Source organism: Spea bombifrons, chromosome 5 (genome assembly GCF_027358695.1).
Source record: "Spea bombifrons isolate aSpeBom1 chromosome 5, aSpeBom1.2.pri, whole genome shotgun sequence".
NCBI classification, from domain to species: domain Eukaryota; kingdom Metazoa; phylum Chordata; class Amphibia; order Anura; family Pelobatidae; genus Spea; species Spea bombifrons.
The window spans coordinates 86,808,851-86,832,042 of record NC_071091.1 but is presented as its reverse complement, the minus strand read 5'-3'; the positions used below and the strand labels follow the sequence as shown (position 1 = coordinate 86,832,042).

General features: G+C 36.9%; 1 protein-coding gene across 1 annotated transcript in view; it reads right to left on the bottom strand.

Moving 5' to 3' along the window:
* The window catches only part of NKAIN3 (sodium/potassium transporting ATPase interacting 3), a 170,207-nt gene extending 150,757 nt beyond the window's left edge, over positions 1-19,450 (bottom strand). The window contains exon 1 of the mRNA XM_053466574.1: positions 19,097-19,450. Within this exon, the coding sequence (XP_053322549.1) occupies positions 19,097-19,150 (54 nt within the window). The 5' untranslated portion in view covers positions 19,151-19,450. The remainder of the gene's footprint in view (positions 1-19,096) is intronic.
* Between the last annotated feature and the right edge of the window lie 3,742 nt (positions 19,451-23,192).

Here is a 23,192-nt window from a genome sequence, read left to right as displayed (position 1 = left end):
CATCCGCCAACTCCTGGACAGTCTGTGGTGCAACGTGACGTTGGTGGATGGAGCGAGACATGATGTCCCAGATGTGCTCAATCGAATTCAGGTCTGGAGAACGGGCGGGCCAGTCCATAGCATCAATGCCTTCCTCTTGCAGGAACTGCTGACACACTCCAGCCACATGAGGTCTAGCATTATCCTGTATTAGGAGGAACCCAGGGCCAACCGCACCAGCATATGGTCTCACAAGGGGTCTGAGGATCTCATCTCGGTACCTAATGGCAGTCAGGCTACCTCTGGCAAGCACATGGAGGGCTGTGCGGCCCCCCAAAGAAATGCCACCCCACACCATTACTGACCCACCGCCAAACCAGTCATGCTGGAGGATGTTGCAGGCAGCAGAACGTTCTCCACGGCGTCTCTAGACTCTGTCACGTCTGTCACATGTGCTCAGTATGAACCTGCTTTCATCTGGGAAGAGCACAGGGCGCCAGTGGCGAATATGCCAATCCTGGTGTTCTCTGGCAAATGCCAAACATGGCTTGTGAGCATAAAAGCAAACTTACAGTTAACACATTGCAGCAAAATAGGATGGATGTAAATATATATATATATCCCATGAACAAACAGGTCAGCTAGACATTTAACTAAAACTCAAATCAAATTAGGCAAATGATTCCTTGCACAAAATGTTTCTTTAATTATCAAAATAGGAAAAAAGTACCAATGGCTCCGTGAGTTTTTTCAACTTTCTCTATTATGAATACAATCCCATTTTTAATAGAAAATATTCAGAATTTTGACCCTTAAACTTTAACTACACTATGTAATTAAAGTTTTTTCAGTTGCAATTAAAATTTGACACCCCTACAGTGAAGTAATCAGAAAGGCTATTAGACAGTGGTAATTAGAATTATATACTTTGATGTTTTTTTTGTTGTTGGTGCATTACATATACATAAAGACATGGAAAACAGCCAAGTAATGAAAATTGTAGGTATTGCCCACATTTGAATCTTTGCATTATAAAATAATGTTGTAATTTCAGTACATTATAATAGAATGATCTTCTCACGCAAGCAAATATATAATGTGCTGATGCAACAACAGTACAGCACTTTTAAACCTCTCTTTTCAATTGTGTTATAATTAGTCACAAAGGCCCTTTCAGAGTATATTAGAAAAAATAGAATGTGATATCGGGATATGAAATTGGGAGAAACATAATAGTCAAATAGCTTTTTTCTATTATTCTCCTCTATCAATTTCCCTATAATGGGCCTTTTTTTCAGAGTCTAATTTTCTAAGGATGTGTGTGATATCTGGTTGCAAATCCCTCATTAAAGGGGAGGATATATGTACATAGGGAATATGATCCAACACACTAAAAATAATTTATATAAGAAAAGCTTTTACTTATCAATGATCCAAAGTGATTACAGAGACGGAAAACAAGAAACGTGTAATATACAATGTAATATAAAGTCGGTAATATAACTCATTAGAATTGGTGTAGAGATAATTATGCCTTGCTCCCTTCATTTCTTCTCGATCTACCTCTTCATATTCTTTGTAGCTCCCTTTAGATACCTTTACCTACTCTACTCCATACTGTCACTTCTTCCTATTTGTATCCTTTTGTTTCTGCCTGCCACCACTTCACATTAAAATGGGCAACATATAAAAACATGTGGGAATTAAGGTGAAAAGCAGTCTGTTTGTGGAAATAATTACTGCCAAAAAAAGTGGGTATTTTCTGCCCACTGGCATCACGCCATATGCAATGTATCCTGAAGTGACAGATACTCCCTTTCTTCACCCTGCCATATGCTGAAGTGACAGATACTCCCTTTCTTCACCCTGCCATATCCTGAAGTGAAGGTACTCCCTTTCTTCACCCTGCAAATCTTCACACTCTTTTCCTTCTCTTTTATCTATCCATATCATTATGTTCATCTGCCTTCCTCAATCACAACTTTTCCTGCTTTTCTTCTTTAGTCTACTGTCCTGATATTCCTTCTCTCATTCACTTTTTCCCATTTCCTCTATCCTGTCACTACTGCCTACACTATTTTTCCTATCATAATCCCTTTCACTTCCAATCTTCCATCTCTTCCTTGATTTCTTTTAATCTGCATCTATCCTGTGTCCCCAAATCATGTGGCATATAGTAGCAATATAATAGGAAATATTCTCCTTGCCGTATAAATAAAACGTTTCTTAAGCATTATACAGGAACAGCTAAACAGGCCCATTTGGTTGCCAACGGAATTAAATTTCAGAATGAATGCATAGATTATACACAGCCTGAGGGATCTGAGGTATTTCATATGTTCCGTCTAATAGTTCTTAGCTAGAAAATGAATTATTTTTCTTATTTGTCAGCAAAGAAGCATGAAAGTGACCTTTAATGCTTACACACTGACATAATATCTACATTGGCAGCTATTGATACAGCATCTCCGGCAGTCATTTCAAAAAGCTGTTAAGCTTGAGGCGACTTTCAAACCTTGGTATCATTATTGTGTATACTGCTGTGGGAAATGGTGCAAAAGACACTAAAATGTAGAAATATCTATTTATGGAGGCTTTACTACAGCAAATGCGACATAAAAATACAAACGACCTGGTTCACAAATTATTTTGGCTTTAACTGTGCCCAGCATACACTTTTTCATATATGGTACAAAAGACAGTTTCATCGATGAAATGTTCCACGTGTGCAGATGTTGGAAAATATACTTTTACTATACAACAGAAAAAAAAACAAGTAGATATTCCTAAAAACATTTTGCAGGGCCTAAAAGGTAGTCACCAAATTGCCATAAAAATGTACTGCTTTACACCAGTGGTAAAATGTAAATATCATAACCCCAGGGCTGTAACATGGGCTTCTGTGGGACAGGCCGCTTGGTACGCAAGTGGACTCTTTCATATTTTTATTGCTAGTATCATATTAGAGATACATTTAAGATCAATTTTTATGCTCACAACAATGTGAGATTTTGTAATCAAGAGGATAATTCAGAAGCCTATGACTATATTTACATAAAGAAAATACTATTATACAAGTAATTGCAATGCAAGCATAGAACATACAAATTATACAGGTAAATATAATACATTCTATCGCTTTCCAGACTGCGACGATATAATGCTCTCAAGGGACTTATAATTAAGTATTGGTAGACAACAAACATATCAAGAGTTTTAAGTGTCAGCTGCTGCAAGGGCCAGTAAAATATGGGAGTTATTTCTTTATGTAAGGAAGATATAATGCAGAGATTGGGAAAGGAATAAGAAAAACAAGGCTAAAAATGTTGAATTTGTTTACACTATTAAAACAGATTCCCTAAATCACATGTTAATAATATAATGTCAAGGGTACTTTCCATACAATATGCATGTTTCATTATTTATTTTTTTTAAATGTAATTATAAGGTACTTACTTATTTTTAGGCTAAAGAGAGTAAGACTTTAATTTAATGCTTCTTACACATAGCGCTAATGGAATGAATATAATTTTAAGTCTTTTAGGGATTACAAGGTTAGAATGCTGGAAATATTCTGTTTGCTTGCATACTAGTTGAAACTAGCAGGTTTATCAGAGAGACCACATGCCTCAGACACCAGGAGAAAGTGTGTAAAAATAACCCTATCAATTGAATTCATTCCAGGAACCGCCGGCTCAAGCCTCATTAAAGTGGGACCGAATAGAATTACCCATTGTCAGGGTGCTGTAACGCTGGTCTCCGCTTCACAATCCTCTGCATCCAGGCATGATCAAATCACGCATCAGTCGACAACAGACCACAAAGGTACAAGTCTTTGACTATGTATGCTGTGCTTTTAGTCACCACCTGTCTCATTTCTACTGCTTTACCCACCTGTGATCAAATGCACTTTGCTAGCATCTTAGCGCTGCCAAAATGTGAGCTGCTGTGTGCTTCTCAACTGTAACCTCAGCATGAAGTACAATATATATTTTTGATCGAGTAAAACATAAGATTACCATTTTGGAGTCATGAAGGAATTTTTTCCCTTGTTGACACACAATTGGTAATTGCGTTACTAGAAACGGGTATAGCTTAACCCCTTCCGTACCGGGACGTACCTGGTACTTCCTGGTTAACAGTCACCGGTAGACCGGGACGTACCAGGTACGTCTCCTCCAAAAAACGCCCCCACATCACCACAATCGCGGTGATCGTGGAGGCGCTGCTGCTGCCGTCTGCCCAGGACTCCTGGGCAGACAGCACAGCCTGTCTAAACCCGCCCCCAAGCCTACGATCACTCCCACGGAGTGATTTTGTAGGCAGAAACAGCGATTGCAGAAAAATCTGCAATCGCGGTTTCAGCTGCCACAGGCAGCTTCAGGGAATGGGGGGGGTTGTTGAATGGGTCCCCCCACAAGTGTGGGGACCTGATCCAACACCCCCCTGCTGCCTGATCGCTCCATGAGAGCGTCAGTGCAGCGTTAACCCCTTCAATGCCGCGATCGCGGCATTCAATGCTGCGATCGCGGCATTGAAGGGGTTAATTGCCGTTTTGTAGGGGGCTCTGCTGCTGGTGGTCTGCCTGGAAGCCCAGGCAGACCAGCAACAGCAAAAACGACCCCCCAGAAGTCCTCTGATCAGTCCTGTAGGACTGATCAGAGAGACTCCTCCCCTACAATCTCCAGTCTATTGGAGATTGTGTCCCAGCTGCCAGAGGCAGCTTCAGGGACAGGGAGACAGGGTTCTTTGGTCTCCACATGAGTGTGGAGACCAGCCCCCCCACCCCCTCCCTTGCTCAGTTAACCCCTACCCCCCCTCTTCCTCAATTAACCCCTTCAATGCTGCGATTGTGTATGACCCCCCATCGCAGCATTGCAGGGGTTAATATTAGTCCCCACAAGCTTGTGGGGACTAAATATCAGTCAATGCTGTGCTTCAATGGAGCATCAGCATTGAAAGAGTTAAAAAAAAAATTAAAAAATAATAATAATAAAGAAAAATAAAAAAAATTAAAAAATAAATAAATAAATAAATAAATTAATAAAATAATAATAATAAAAAAAAAATAACAGCACTGACCTGAAAGTCCAGGGTGCTTCCAGGTCAAATGCTGGGCTGGGCTGATCCGATCGCTCCTAGCCAATAGGAGTGATCGGATCATTATGGCAGCCCATGGATGACCCTGCTCTACAAAGAGAGAGGGGTCATCTAGGTTAATTATGAAAAAACACAAATTATTAATAAATAAAAAAATCATAATTATTACCTGATCACTTGTCGGTGACGTTTTAAGTCGCTGATTATTGATCGGTCTCCCTGATTGATGTCAGCGGCCTAAACCTGTCACTTACAAGTAATCTGATAAAAAAAAAATATTTAAAAAAATGTAAATGCACATGTTCCAGTTTTGCCCTCATAGCTTCCTCAAAAAATGCATGAACCATGCATGTGAGGCCTTGTTGGAATCATGGGATGTTGGTGAACAAAATGTGGTGTTTTCTTCCACTGTTGCACTTATGCTGTGCAAGAAATTCAGTGCAACATTGAAATGTATGCGTTAAAAATGCAATAAAATAATTTCCCTGTGAAGTTTGGCAGACATCAGTGAAGAAATGGCTGGCTGAAAACTGTCAAAACTACCCTAGTTGAACACCTTGACTCGTCTACTGTTCATAAATATATACTTTTATGGGGTAATTTACAGTGGGGGGCTTCCAAAATGTCCCAAATGGGATATGGGCCCAGGAAACCAATTTCTGAAAATTCCAAATTTGAAAACTAAAATGCGCATGTTCCAGTTTTGCCCTCATAGCTTCCTCAAAAAATGCATGAACCATGCATGTGAGGCCTTGTTGGAACCGGGGGATGTTGGTGAACACAATTTGTTGTTTTTTTCTGCAGTTGCACATATTCTATACAAAATATAATATAAAATCTAAAGCAACATTGCAACATATGCAAAAAAAACATAAAAATACCTCAAAATTTGGCAGCAATTGGCGATAAAATCCCTGTTTGAAAAGTGTCAAAATGACCCTAGTTGTACACCTTGACTTATCTACTGTTCATAAACATATAATTTTGGGGGGATAATCAGTATCTGTGACAACTATTGCAGTTATTAGACTACCATGCCAAATTTGAAAAAAATTACATTTCAAAAACGTAATGCATGCCTTGCAATATTTGCCCTATACTGGTCAAAATAGATAAAAATCCTGGCCATGTTGGGTGGTTTCCAAATCAGGACAACTTAATGAATATATTTGGGATAATTTTTTCCCATTGGTTCAATGTGTGTACAATTTGTATGTATACAAAACTGTAAAAAAATGCTTTTTTTTCATTTTTTCCCCACTTTTTCCAGTTTATTTCAAACAAAACAATGTACTACCCAGCTTAATATGGTTTCAAATGAAAGCCCTACTTGTGCTGAAAAAAACAATATATGATTTGTGTGGGTGCACCAATTGATAAGAGAGAAATTACAGTTGAAGAAAGACATGGCAAAAACACAAAAACGGCTCTGGTCCTTTAGCGACACGTTAGTATCAAAATCCCGGTCCTGAAGGGGTTAAGGACCAGTCTTGGCATTATTATTATTATTATTATCTTTTATTTAAGTCCCAACAAATTATGCAGACATCAAGTATCCCAAATCAGGTTGGGGCACACTAATGCAGTCCATGAGGTCCATGACAAACAGCAGTTTGTGTTACCTGTATGCGTGTTCTTTTTCATCTGTCTGTGATACAGTAGCAGCACAGAAAAGGTTATGTGTTTTTTTAATATAGTAGGGAGCCTTGAAAGGGTCCCAACCAATAGGGATTGTGGGTGAGGGAGAGTTTTTCATTAGACTTGGGCCCGGGAGGTCATGGGGTAAAGGGGCATTTTAATTAAATATGGTGGCCATGTATACTTTAAATTAACCCCTTAATGACAAAGCCCGTACATGTACGGGCTCAAAATGCATTGTTTTCAATTGGATTTAGGGACCGCCCATTGTCCTTAAGGGGTTAAATATCTAAGGCCATAGGAGGGGGGTTAGGCTCTGTCTTTATGTGAAGTATTTTTAAGTTATTGCTCACGAGTGTGTTGCTTGGTTTGTTATTTTAACTTAGTTACCTTGTTTGAGGTCTCATGGGTTTCTGTTAACTAGTTGAGATTTTCCAACCTGCTCCACAATGAGAGAATTATTGTACAAATTGTAGCCCAGATTGTCACACCAATCCATTTATATAATTTTCCTTCATGCTACCTCTGGCTATGTTCCCATTAGTCTATAATCAATCTAATCCTTAGAGTACAAACATCTGTATTGTGTCTGAATATAACAAGAAACAGATGCTCAACCAAGATGGTCAGATGTTAGATCAATTCATTAAATACCACATTACCAAAGGCAAACAGTTCTGCGTGTCTACTCTACAGATAATTCCTACTTGTGCAACAATGTTAACAAGTATTATTATAGAGACTCATCTGGACCAACTTTTTTGGAATATATAAGTAGTGTGATTCTATCTACCTGAACAAGAAATCAAGGCTTAAGATCAGATTGTTACACTGTTTACCAAATGCGACCTATTCTTCTCTGAAATATATATAATTATATATTTAATCCTGTGATTAATGTTGGTTTAAGTAAACATACAGTATATTAATAATGTGTTTTCATTTGTTTTTGTTACATTATAGCCAATTTTTATTTTATTTTTAAATTCAATGGCAAATCTTGCACTGTGTAAAATCCCAAGTGGAAATAAAGAAAAATGTCGGCTTCCATCAACTCTGTTAAAAAGCTCTTAAGAATTTACTGTCTCTTTCAGAGACTGTGATGGCAAGACAAAGGTCCAAAACATGGCTTCCCAAACTGAATATTGAAATAGAATCATAATATGTAAATGTCTTTTATTTGGTTTCATTGGAGGCTACGCTTTTCACTGCATTCCCTATTATATTGATCTAACAATGTTCTTTCCAAAACAAATAAATAACAGAATGTTCTCTGTAAACTTTTATGTTATGTCAGCTAGTAATGGATGCCATATTAAAAGTAAATTGTGTACTATAGACTTTGATAATGTTATCCTTTAAATTGATTTCCCTTAGTTTTATTTATTATTTCCTGAACATGTATATTTTAGTATAGTATGATCTTGAGTATACTTATAGTGGATGATATAATATATAACTTTTTCATATATTGTTGATATAAAGTATCTATACATATTAACATACCTAAGGTCAGCTAATTCTTTTTGTTTAGCTTTCCCCCAGACATTTTGGGCCAATCCAGGCTTTGGGCTCAAGCTCACATTGGCTTGCCTAGCTAAAATAATATACCTATTCAGTGACAAAAGTTTAAAATAAGCAATTTTCAGTCACTTCATTATAGTGTATCTGTGATGTCATGTTGTGAAAACGAAAGGTAAGGTCACTTAGACCCAGGGAAAGTTCCCAGGTAACAATGTGGTTTGATTTGAAATTCCCAAATTTCTCATCTCTCTGCCTCTGATACTATTGTCTGAATTGATATTCCTTAAATTATTAAGGGGTCAGAATCTGAAACAAGCTTTATTTAAATTCTATACAGTTTCATTTATATAATATATGTCACTATAAAAATCTTCACGGGACAGTTTCTGGTTAAATACATAGAAACTGAGGTGACATTTTTCATTTAAAAAGCTATGTATGAATTATGCATCTTTTTTTTGATTGCTACATAACATTACTACAGTAAATTCGCAAATATACACTTTTCATACTGTGATGCTATATCAAATGATTTAAATTGTGTTGTTTTTCAAAGTGGCTCGGGGAAGTTATTTTCATCTGAACACCTTCCTCTCTACAAAGAAGCCTTCACTTACAGCCCTGCAGGAAATGAAAGGTACGAAGGGAAATTACTTCCCTGTATGCTAAAGTAGCACCGATAATTTAAAATATTTTAAGACATGTTTATATTTAGGGGCCTACTCATCCATTTTATAGTGTACCCTTTCATAAAAAAAAGAAATCTATATTTTAGCATAGCTAACTTTTCACGTTGGGCAATAAAAAAGCTCGAATAACCAATTTTGTTGTTCTTCCATGGGCTCCAATCCGGACAATGCTGGTTTCTACTGCATGAAGAAACATGCTTTATGTATAGTGATATTGGTGAGCTTTCATATGACATGGGCATGGCCGATTATCAATTACCCAATAAAGACAAGAGACCTGCTGGATTTTAAAACGGTCACAGATTTTATTAAAACACCTGCAACAAACATAAACGTAAACTTCAAATATGTAAACATATATTAATATCCCACAATTAGCCCCAGCTAATAACATCATAATAAAGTGCTTAAACAGTTAACGTCCTAGCTTACTAGGGCAGAATCCCCCGTGAATGCTGGCGCAGGCGTAAACGATGTTAAGTGCGCTTACTGGCGTCCTCCCTGCACGGTAGCAAAACCGACATGAACTCCCATGGGGAGTCCTGCATGTAGACGTCCGGCTTATGCCACCCGAGTTGCCATACCTCAGATGGCCAACTCCTGCACTGACGCCAGACCCCGATGGACCCCCTGCCATTCCCAGAACACAACAAAACAAGGGAGGGTGGACGGGAACTTCACTTCTGTATAACTTTCTAAAACTGAAAGGAATTCCCCCCGGTGTAGAAATAAATACCCCTTGGGAGGGGTAACAGATAACATTAACATAATCCTTATCAAAGGGGTCGTATTGGGCTACCACCTAAAAAGATACATTGGGCAATTTACGGCCAGCCCAGTCATGCTGGCCCCGCGTGTATGTCCCCTTCAGGCCAATACTACACATAGTTGATCCGGTGAGATGAAATGTTTCATCCCAATGCAATTTACCTAAAGCTCGTAGGCTTCTAATTAAGCTCCAGTGCCAAAGAAGCTTCAATAAGACTCCCTGCTGGCAGCATTTTTAAGGCGGTGGATCATTTGCAGTTGTACCCTTTAAGAACTTATTTAATGACATGATTTAAAATGTTTTCCATTAAAGTTCCGCATAAAAAAAGCAATATTTTACAACTAAGACCATCTTCATGGTGTTTTTCCTTCCTTGTGTTTGAAGAAGAGCATTTAATGAACAACAGCACAGTAAGCTGTATGCTGAAATTAAGATGATTACCAAAAATTACTTTAAAAAGGTCACTTTATGTTGAACAACACCTCATTTGCTTGTTTAATCTTTTGCTATAAAGCGTCTAGATAGATAATTATATTTAAATTAGCGAACCAGATAAATAATTTATGAAACATTCCACAGAACAATAAAAAAAGGACCCATCCTAATACCATATAATATTTATTTCTTATAACATTAATGCTGGCTATAGTTTATTTGAGCTTTAAAAAGATAAATGCTTTAGGGTAGTCTTCAATGTGAATGAACACCCTAGTGACTGTGGTTGCCAGCTCCTTTTAACCTACAAATACTCTATACTACAATGCCTGCCTCTAATATCTTGCATTATACAAAGGCTCTGTCCCATTATATCACAAAGTCAAATAATGCCTGTGCAGAGAAAGTCTTTTTATATTCTGTGAAGCCATTGTCCGGCGTGGATAATGCAAAGTAAAAGATACCTTTACAAAAGAACTAGATCATGTAACATCAGCTTGTGCCTTCTTTGATAAAATTCTTTATATTCTTCATATTCTTTGTGTTTAAAAAATGTGTAATCAAGTGTTATCTACTTTATCCTGGTTAAAATCAATACACAAATGTCTTTAAATTATGTGTTATGGTCATTCTTTTTCTTAGAATACAGCATTTTATCGCGATATCTGTGGCAAAGGTACCTAATATCACCTGAGCATGGATAGGGTGTGTGGACTGCCAGATACCGTACTTGCAAATGATAAATTATACATTCTATAATGTCTGAGCCTGTTCTCACAACACAATGTCGTACAAACTAAACCTCACAACTACATAAAAAATGTGCACAGTAGTGGGATAAAAGTTTTAAAATTCATCTGGGATTTTGGAGAGGTTGCTGTCAATTTAGCTAAATTGTGTTTTTTTATTTTTTTACTCTTATTTTTATTAATAAATGAAGTGTTTATATATACTGTATAGTATATATATATATATATATATATATATATATATATATATATATGAGTTTGTGTGGGTGCACTAAATGAGTTATATGCCAAACTAGCTCCTATCTTTAAAGTGTGCCAATGCAAATATATAATTGTGAAAATATAAAAGAGTTAAAATGGATCAATAACTTTCATCTTGGGTTTTTCATTGCAGTCTATGAAAAATTGGTATTTTATTACCAGGGAAAAAAACATCTCCGGTAATAGAATATGGAACCCTTGAAACCTCTGGCTTTTAAGCTGCTAGTGTCAACAACTCATGTGGCGTGCCAGTGGTTGCCTTTTCTATTTCCGAATGATGTTGCATTGATCATAAAGCCATTTGGAAAAAAAGGTAATTTGAAGCAATGAACCATTTCTCATGGACCAGCTTTCATCAATTTTTACCTGTTAATAAAAAGTAGATATGTACAGGAAAATCTATGAGCCCAATGTTTAAGCAGCTACCATGAAAAAACCCCCAGAATTAAACATATTGTAGCTCCTGTAATGCATAAAGACATTTTTAATCACAAAATATACGCAATGACTTATTAAAAGTGTACTCAATTTTAATATTGATTTAATTGGTGTAATTTGCCAATTTTGTTGGGTCCCCTCCAGTCTGGGTTGTGGTGAGGACCTAGGTTGTATTAACAGTAGACATGCAAATGGGCCAAAAACGATTAATTTGACTAATTTATCAGTTTGTTCTTAGCCCATTTTCGGGCAACAAATTTAGTTCCCTGCCCATTACTTTTCGCCTAAAATTCGGGGGCATTATTAATTTGGAAACAACATTTTTTGCCTGGTGCCCACATTCACTCTCGCTTACTATCTCTCATTCACGCTCTCTCCCACACTCTTTAAATGCTTCCCTACCTTCTCTGCCGACTACTTCTGCCAACCACTTCGGCTTCCCCATTTTCTTCTGCATCTTCTTTCTTCTCTTCTATCTTCAATCTGCTACCTTCTTTCTTCGTCTGCATCTCCGCGGACATAACCCGGCTTGACTCTACAGTTTGACTTTTTTTCTGGATTTTGCTCACGGTTTGCCCTTCAGTTGTGATGCTCTTTAACCCACGGTTTACTGACCCTGATTGTACCCTGCCTGCGGTTACCCCTGCAGTTACAGTTCCAGAATTACGGTGGCCTGAATGGGTCTACAAATGCAAACCTTGCTCTAGTTATATCATAAAAATCATTATTTATTATTTATCACAAATGCTCCCAGGTTAGCTTGTTTGGCGTGCTCTGTACTGATCGTCCACTTCTATTAACTTATTTCTATGCAAAGGTGTTGCACGGTGTAGACTTTTACTGCTGCATAATACTGGGATGAAATATGACATCTACAGCAAATAGAACTGGATGAACATCAGGAGCACATTTGCAGAGACATGACTTTATTAAAATATAAATTTCATGTTAACAGCTTTTAGCTAGAAGGCAGGGAGCAAGGGTTTTACTTTACAATAAAAGATAATCAATCAGTAAGTCATGTATTCAGTTTGAATATTTCAAGCATCAGCAATATGATTTGCAAAATAGGATTTCTACGTGCAAATCTTGCAATATACAAAAGCCAAGGTACCGTAATGACCTGATAAAGAAAAAGTAATGCAAATTCACTGCATTATATGTCTATATGATAAAGGTATACGACTAAAGTGCTCACTGTTAGTAGTGCATTACCTTTGGACTTTTGGATACAAAGACGTATCTAACGAGTTAATGCTAATGCGTTAGTAACTCTGTATAGTGTTTTTTGTTGTTTAGAGTTACAAACACAGTAAAGAACAAAAAATCTTAAGTAATAAGAGCCATCATATATAGTTAACACTTCTGGCAGCAAAGACGATCACAGATACAAAAGAAACACATATTCAGAATTTATATAAAGGCCATGATAATAACAAGGTGCTACAGAACAGAAGACTAACTGGGTGATACAGGAGATTTGTACCAACTATTTGTGGCTCCATGCCACCGTAAGCCTTTCTTGTTGCATTAGATTTAGTGTCGCTTGTAGTCTACCAGTTGTGTACTAAAGTCCTCTCCTTTTCTGCTCCCTGGCTGTACCAAAAGATATTAAGGGCTTGGTTACTGGGTTGTAATCTCCAAATGCCATGAGCTATTAGAAATATGCGTAGCCTTTCTCCTGTTAGATCATCAGTAAACGGGATCATATGGGTTGCACTAGTAGCTAAATTCCTATGGAGTTAGAGTTATTAAGTCACTTTATAGGAAAAAGCAATGAGTTTCCATCTAAAAGATCATTGCACAGTCTTCCGGCATTTTGTGCTCTCTCCAGATGGTTTCTGACCAAACTATATTTACAAGCAACATTTTTGGTTTTCTTTATGGCAAAGGAAGCCAATAAGTATATTAATACACGTAGATCTGTGTGCATGCTATTAGGTCAAATTAAGTAAACCCTGAACACATTTTAAAATAACGTGTCTCCCCTTTCATGATTTGGCCATTTTATCCATTATTACAACCTATTACATTAAAGCTCCTTTCAATAACCGAACCTTCTTTTATTTTGGCGGTTACAGTGAGGCTTGAGTGGGATAAAAAAATATATATATTCTCAAAGGACAGATTTTTGTCTCAGAAACACATTTCTCCTTTTTTACTTCAAGAGAAAACTGCAGGAATTTGCTTTCATAGTCAGTCAGTTTGTAATGCGCCAAAAATAGCCTTTGTAAAAAAGATAGTATCTTAAAGTATTTTACTTTGTATAATGCCACTAGACACACACCTTTAAACCTATCATATATATCATATAGATCAGTGTTGTAGGATATGATGTCTATCTACTTAAAACCAATAAATACTGATTACAATAATATCTCCATTACCTTTCATGTAGAACAGTATATATTTGCTATTCTTTCCATTTAACCGCACGGTTGAAAACCTTTAAAACCATTTGCATATTGTACTGTTAATCAGCTCATTTTCAATTTTTGGCCAAACCAAGTACCAGATGCACAACTCCACATGAAAGGATAAGCATTTATGTTACAGCTCTATTACTAAACATTCCTTTTATAGAAACAGTAAAAAGAATTACTCTTAAAGCAGATATATTGTTTGTGTCTGGAATACAGCGGTTTGAATCATGCCAGAATTGATAGTATGCATCAAAATAAATTTCATAGAACATGTATTAGCATTTTTAAATATATTATGAATTAATTATTATAAATACCATCTGCTATTTCATCAGTACAGACAAACATGTATGTATCTTCAGATCAGATCAGCATCGTAACTTGAACCACCTTACGGAAATCACTTGGTTACACATTTTGCAACTGATTTTTTTTATTAAAGAATTTACTCATTACTTTATACACCAACAAAAAAAGATGACGTTTAAGGGAGTAAAAAGAAGAACCAAAAAGAAGAACTCTGGATCCTCAAGTACAAATATGCAGTTTCAGGCATTTGCCAACAAATCTTGTGCTTGCTTACCTTGAAGGTATCAGTTGAACAAAAGGCAGTAATATCAAGAATAAATAATGCTATAAATGTGCCAATCCTTACTTAACTTATTACCCTGAATAAGGACAATGAGAAACCTAAATACATAATCTGTCGAGTTCTTCAGCACAACATAAAATCTGGAATTTGTGATTTTTCACTGGGGTATGCAGCAGCGCAAGTATTTTAGTAATATTTTATTACAGAAAAACAAAAACTGGTATGTTGCTTGCATAATTATTCAACCCCCAGGTTGTCCAATTTGGTTGATTGCCGTCTGTGGACCAAAATTTCTAATTCCTGTCACAAATTTCCAATGGAATTGGAAAGCAGGAATTTGACTGGTCCGATTAAAATATTCATCTGTTTTGTTCTTGAACTACTCCAACGTTGCTTTGGCCATGTGAGGTCAATGTCCTGCTTCAGTTTTTCATGGACTCCAGCGTGCTGTTTTCCAGGAGACCTCTTACGATCCCTATCCCCACAACATGATGCTGCCAGTACTATACTTCTCTGTAAGAATTATGTTTTGAGGCGTACGGCGGTATAGAGTTTGCACCACAAAGCTATTTGAGTTTTGGCCAAAAAAAGCTCATCTGACAAAAATAACCACTGGGGCTTGTTAATGGAAATTCAAGACGTGTTAGATGATATTTTTTAACAACTTCTTTCTTGCCACCGTTCCTCATAGACCAGTGTTATACAGCGTTTTTTATATGATTGACTGGGACACAATTACTCCACTTTCATCTACTGAACTCTGTAGTTCCTTCAAAGTGTCTGCATGCCTCTCTATGGCTTCTGTCATAAGTCTCCTTTTGTGGTGTGGAATTTTGAAGGACAGCCTTTGATTGACAGTGTCTGATTTGTTAGTGTCTGAGTTTGTCTATTGGTGGGATACACGACAGTCAACTTCTGTAGAATGCTCTATTTTCTGACCACTGATCCTTCAACAAAACAGTTTTTTCTTGAAACTTGACAACTTTTATGGTTGGTTTGTGGTTGGTAGAGGCGAATGGTAGGTTGTGTTCTGCCCAATTTCAGCACTTTTTGGAATATTACATTTTTAATATAAAACATCACACAGAACAACATTTTAGGACCATTTGTAAGTCAGTAATCTAAGAGGACTGATAAAATGTCAGAATATATTTTAGTATTATTATTATTGTTATCCTTCATCTGTTTTGGCACTGCAGGCTAGAATTAAGCATGCCATCAGACAATTTGAGGGAAAATATAGCAAAATTATTTGGGGACTTAAAAAAATAGTTTTGATGTTTCAAATGTTATAATTTATGTTAAATGTGTTGTATTTATCCATAGAAAAGCACATTTAAGACCTATGGTGAATTAATCTAATTTCAGAGAACACCACTGAGAATCACAAGCATGGTTTTAATGAGCAACATTTTCTAAAAGTAGCACAGTTAAAAACTATGGGCATAAGTGTTAAATGCTTCCATCTACAGATATATGTATTTAAAAAATGAATGAATATACTAAATATTCACACCACAACCATGACTGGAATTAGTTCCCATTCTTGTTGATTATTGAATACATTACAGGATACAGATGGTCAGAGGCAAGGATTGGAGCAGTTATGAGGATCATGCTGCTTTCTTATATATCCTGATCAGCACTGGACATCCATTTGTCACAAAAATGCATGCGCAATATACCTAGGTGTTAATGACATTGGTTTACTAGCTTCCTAGTGACAATATGTTGAGTAGGAGTAATTTATCTGGGGAAATCATTAGAAAAAAAAAATAAAAAAAAAATATATATATATATTATACACATATACACACATGCGTATTACACTATTTATAGAAACAACCCTATATATATATATATATATATATATATATAGGGTTGTTTCTATAAATATATATACAGAGATATAAAATATATAAATCTTAAATGCTGCAATTATACAAACACAGTTTGAATATAAAAGTATAAAAGTAAATAACTTTTTTGAAAAGTGAGTGATCCATTTTTGGGATTGTGTGTTGAATATTTGGATTTACACCCAGACATTTATTAGCATAATACCTGTAAATGATTCTATTTCCTTCTCTATGTTTATGAAATTAACAAACCCAGATACACAAATTATTACTATATACCATAAAGTCTACAGAACAGGGACCTTTTCTTATGGATCTATTGTACCTCACCAAAATGTCTGTATGACTACTGTACTTTTTATAGGACTGCCTTCTCTAATATACTGTATAGCATTAAGTACATTCTGTTAGCACTAAATAAATAAAAGCACGCATACATATATATAACATCTCAAAATGGAATGCTTTAATTCTGCTTTAGTTGTTATTTTTTTCTTCTGCTGGTCTATCGCTGAAAAGGATATTACTGCATTAATGATTAATACAGATAAACCGTTAAAGAAATTTACATTTTAGATGAAGATAGTGAGAGAGAGAAATATACCCTTGTAATTCTCTCTGTTGAGTCAATAAAGTAATATTTTCATGTTATATCTACACCTATGTGCATACACATAAATCTGTCTTTACAATGTTGTGCTTGCAATGACCTGCCATGGACAGAAGACAGAATAGGTCTCACTAAGTGGGAGATAAAAATATGGATGTGCTCTGAGCACTTTACAGCTAGTACCCAAATGGCTAACTGAAAAAGAATAAATCTACTATTTGCTTCTAAAATATAATGACCTTGCTGTAAAGTTCAATACAGTATGTCAAAGTTGTAAATCTGAGTGAGTGTTCATCATTTTGAGTTGTGCCAGACAGCATCAAATCAGTAGTACTTATGGTCCACAATTTTTGAAACAATAGCATTGCAACCCATGTACCTGCTGTAATTAAGACGCAGGATCAATATTCTGTTGTTTATTTGGTTGTTTTACATGGGACAGGTTTACCATCCTTAATTAATTCCTAATTAGTAAATTGTAGCACCATTCAGCAGGCTATTTCATAAATATCAGATGCAGTAATGTATCCATCCAGATGTTATTGAACATTTATGATCATCTTCATCATCCAGTTGTACATTGAGACATTTCATACAGAATGTTGTCCAAAGGCTACAGCTTTCCAGGGCTGAAACCAGCAGTCTGGGAAATAAAGCCCCAAGGTGCTGACTTAATATCACTGGGAATCATAAATTGATTAACTAGATGTATGGAGAGTGACTTGACATATCCACTGTTCCAAGGTCTATAAATGCTTTGCATTGTCCTTCTCACCTTAGCTGGATCTGTAAGGGTCAACATACCTTCCAGCGTACATTACTCCAATTAATAGGGAAAATGGGTTAAATGGATATTGCACTTTGACCTTCTGAAGCTGCCATGATTGGCACCAAAGTTTTACCAAATGGCCAAATCATGCAACTGGCACATCTCTCTCCCATTCTGTATTATGGTTGTTAGATCACTCAACACATTTTAATTATATATATATATATATATATATATATATATATATATATATATATATATATACACACGCACATATCTATTTCTATTTGGTTGAACATGAAGGAGACAAACAAGCACAATTCAACGTATGGAACCACAGAATGAACACCATGGCTCTTAAAAGCAGTAAGGAAAATGACATCCTCTTTGCTTGATTTATTGACAGAGAAAATGATTTAATAATCACCTAAAGGTGACAGCTTTTTAGCAGGCAGTTGGATCTTTAACATCACAAGCAAAGAAAACTGCACCTTTTGTGTCTTAACCACAAGGAAAAGCAATTCAGCCATCAATACAAAATCTTACCAGAACACCAATGATAAGATGCCTGCAGGATATATATACAAGTATTTCATTAAGGCCATAATCAAATACTCATGCCAAAAAAATAGCCTTTTCTTTGTGGGATGAACTGTATGGCAGATCACTTCCAGAAATAAATATGCATCAGTTTATTAAACTGGCTTTATACAGTCACACTGCCACAAGGTATCCCTGGCACTGCAGCAGCAGTGGACTAAAATCCCCATCATGCTAATGCATGATGGGAGTTGTACATCACAACAGTTGTAGCTGGAGTAACAAGGCTTGGCTATCCCTGTATAGTCTTGTATGGAGCTGCCAAGCCTGTGACACCTGAGGTCACTTTTGAGACTGGATTTAGATATGATGACAAATCATTAAAGCCACCAGTGCAATAATACCAGGCATGACATTCAATCGGATAGTCTCCCTTATCCTGCCAGTTGAACAAGATTAAAATAAGAACATAGTTGCAGCAAATGACAAGAACACATTAATAATATAGCACAGAGAATCCAATCATTTTAAGAGCAGCGAACCTAACATTCAGAGCCATCTTACGTTAGCACTAGACAAAGCAACATATCCTTCAAATCAGGGATTCCACTCCAAGTTCTCACTGTGGTGGAAGTGCTGGTAGGCAATCAATGCATTCTGCTTCTATTTTAAAACATTAATAAGATGATTGGAGAGAAGTGGCCATTTAGGTTCTACTCACCATCTGTAAAGAGCAGAGGAAAATCAGCGTGCATCGCCCAGTACAACAGCCCATGGTGTGAAGAAATGCTCACAGTGACCTGGGGTGCTGAAGTAGCGCTGGACAGCTCCTAAGGCGCAGCTCCACTTTCTTACGGCTGCTGCTGCTGCTGGAGGATTCAGCACCTGCAGGAACAGCCCAGCAGACTGTAGATCCCGGTGTAGAATTCCAATGATTCATTCAATAGAATCAGAACAAGGAGGCTACAATCCTGCTACGAAATCCGGATGAGTATGCAATAATCCCATAGAGCACCCCAAATACCCAAACACCAAATAAGAAGAAGCGCGGTAATCCAATACTCAGAGATCTCCTTTCTTTCTTCCCTTTTCCCCCGATTGACTTTTCTCTGCTTATGAGCCGGATGAAGGCTCTCTACTGCCATCTAGTGTACTAACACAGTATCAACTCCCCAAGGTTTTACAGCACCTTGGTGCCTTGTATGAAGCTTGTACCAATCATCAAATTATTATTATTAGTAGTAGTAGTATAATTCATTATAATAACTATTATTGTTGTTGTTATTATCTTTTATTTATATACCACCAACAATTTACATAGATCTTCTTGCAATACATACATTCAAAGGTTATAACCAAAGTATAATTTACAGAATTTCTGGAAATCAGTGTATATGCTTTTTTTCTGGTCATACACTTTAATACTTACTCAAAAAAAATGCTAATTTTGTTGTCAGTTATAAAATTAGATAAAGCCATCAACAAAGTGATAGACAGAACAAATATTAATAATTTTAGTTTTTTAGAAGGAATGTGTGTCTGTGGACAACTGTACATCCTGTCCAAAGCAGTAATAATTCTACCCAGATATATCATATAACAGTATTCACTTTAATTTGAGTCAATTTACAGCAATGCAAGCTTTAATGTGAATATAGTAGTTATTTTGAGATGCCGCTTTGAATGGTATATAGTAGGTTGTTACATTAAGACTAAATCTTTGGTTTTGAATTCTTACCTTGTTTCTCTCAGTGTGTTTCAGTAGGTTCTACTGTGAGAAGGGCAGCAAGACCTCACTATTTTATTCTACTCAGACAGCCTCAGACTTGCATCATATTGCAAATTTTCTTGTTCTTTTCTATTTAAACAACCTCATATCACTGTATTATCATTGGCATACTCTGTATAATATCCAGCTCTGCCATATTTAAACATATATACATATATAATCTAGAACATGCCAAGGCATACATACTCCCTGTTTGAAGCCAACTCAGTGAGCACAGGTGAATTAAAATTTTTCAGTTATTTTTTGACCCATTTGTTTTTGGGCAATGAATTTTGCTCCATGCCTATTTGGTTCAGCCATGAATTTGGGTGGCATTCTTGTTTCGGGAATTAAATTAGTTGCCTGGTGCCCACATTCACTCTCATTTACTCTATCTGTCATGCTGTCTAAATATTACCCAACCTTCTCTGCCAATCACTTTCGCTTCTGCCGACCATATTCTCTCCTATCGTCTATCTGTAATCTGATATCTTTGTCTACATTTCCGCGGACATAACCCGTTAGGAACTGGTGCTTGCGGTGATGGCCTCTCCTTGATCCTCAAATCAGGGAGGAGGACCTCACCGAAAGCTCCAATTGAGGGCAATATGGCGGCAATTGTGGTGACATCCTCTCCCTGATCCACCGATTGGTGCAGAGGAAGTCACCACAATAAGCACCATTTTTGCAGAAGTTCCTGTTGTGTTATGTCCGCAGAGATGCAGACAAAGAAAGAAGGTAGCATATTGAAGATAGAAGAGAAGGGAAAAGATAGAACAGGGGCATCCAACATGCGGCCCGCGTGAGAGCGGCAGCCAAGGCAACCGGGATCACAAGATCCCGCGGCCCTGCTACTTACCTGTGGAAGGGTCTTTTGTACTGCACAGATGAAGCGGAACCCAGCAGAGTTCACGTGACATCACATGACTCTGCTCCAGTCCTGCTTCCCCTTCTGTGCAGTACAAGAGAACGCAGAGGGAGTCCGCGCCCCCTGCTGAAGTCTGTGAGCGGCATTGAGAGAGCTGCAGTGCAGGTAAGGGGGTGGGGAGGGTGTTTGAATGAGTATGTGTGATTGAGGGAATTAATCTGTGAATGAATGAGTGTGTGTGTGATAGCATGGATGTGTAAATGCTGGAACCTAGGCATGATGGGACTATGATTCCTGACTCCTATCATGTCAAGTCAGCCAGTACATGCTGAAACCTGGCTAGCTGCCCCCCTTGTGTATTGATGCTGTCAGCAGTATGGGGTCTGCACATCACCTACAGCCACCCTGTACCAGCATGTACTGGCTGACTTGGCATGATAGGAGTGTGATTGCTAACAGCAATCACAGTCCCATCATGCCTAGGTTCCAGCATTTACTGGTTGCCTGGATAGCAATCACACTCCTATCATGCCAAGTCATATTGTAGAATTTTTTTGTCTAATTGTGATGTGTTACTTACTTTTAATAAAAGTGTGGTTAACACACCAAAATTGGACAAAAAATACAATAACAATATTAATTTATATATGATTGTTCACAGCAATCACACTCCTATCATGCCAAGCCAACCAGTACATGCTGGAATCTGGGTATGCCTGAGATTGCAGTGAACGAGTGTGAGAAAGTAAATAATAAAAAGTAAATATAAATAACATTCATTTTCATGGCAGTCCTTCATGGAAGTTAATACAGAATATTGTCATAATATAACTCATTTGCATCATAATACTCTTGGTTTCTGAATGCACAATGAAATGTAGAATTTAGATGTGCTTTTAGCTCTCCCTAGTGGTTATGGTTTGTAAATTCCATATGTCTAATGTTCTTAACTTTTAAAATGTAGAGTTTATGCAGGTATAAAAAAAACAGGGATCATAAGTCTGGCTAAAAATGCAGGTAGTAAGGCACTTTATTAACCTATATTTTGAGCTTTATATGAAGTAAAGTGCATGCAGACCGGCAGGTACCATAGATGGAATGGTTCTAAACAGGGCATAACAAGTTGTGCATAACAATTTTACTTAGAGAAACAAAAGGGTAAGGAGAGACCTGCTCAAATGAGAAAGTGATAGGATATATTACACAAGAGGCAAAAGTGCCACTCTTAGGTATGTACTGGCCACACAAGTTAAAAAGTAATAATGTTGTTGGAAATGAGTATTGTCCCAAAGTGGAAAAGAGGAACTAGGAAAGGTGAACTTAAGGAAGATGGGGAGCATTTACACATAAGTTCATAGGCAACCCGGAAGAATTGGGTTTTGAGGGATTATTTCAAGGACCAAAGGCAGGGGAAAAGAAGGGCATTCCAGAAGATTGGGGCATGCCTTGCAAAAGAACTAGAAATCAGAGCAGAGAACAGATGAAGATCATCGGATTATGGGAGACCACTATGAAGAGGTTTGAAAGTAAAAGTAAGGATTTTGAAATGAATCCTGAATTGTACAGGCAACCAGTGGTACATGAGTGAGGCAGCAGCAATGAGAAAATATAAATAATTGTGGGAAAGTACAGCTAATATTCCAGATTATTGCATTGTCAAATAGATCTCATTTATTAATATTCTGAAACCCAGGCAAGGTAAATGAGAACTATGTTTGTCTAGATTCTCTTTTCCCTTGATCCCAATATTAAACTTGTCCTCACAACTAGGTTCTAAATGGCCTCCCACTGCCCTATTGAACACAATTTAATGTAGCAACATCAAAGATGAGTCATTCTAATTGCAGAATGAAAAGTCAAAAATTAAGTTTCCATGTTGTTTCTGTGAACATGTCCATCCGTTTACTGTCTAGATCACTAATGATCTATGTGATCTAGTGATGGGTCTTTAATGACCCTGAGTCATGCAGTCTTGAATTATCTGGTTATTAAAATATATCTCAGTTATAACAGTGTAATAATAGGTAGCTTTTTTATTATTATTATGTATTTTGGTACACAATAAAGCATTTAGTTTAGAATTTCAGCTACAGTTTATATATTTGAACTAACTACAACCTGAGAACAACATTGTGAATTTAGTATAAGGCAGATTAAAAAAACTTCAGCTGTTTTAATCAC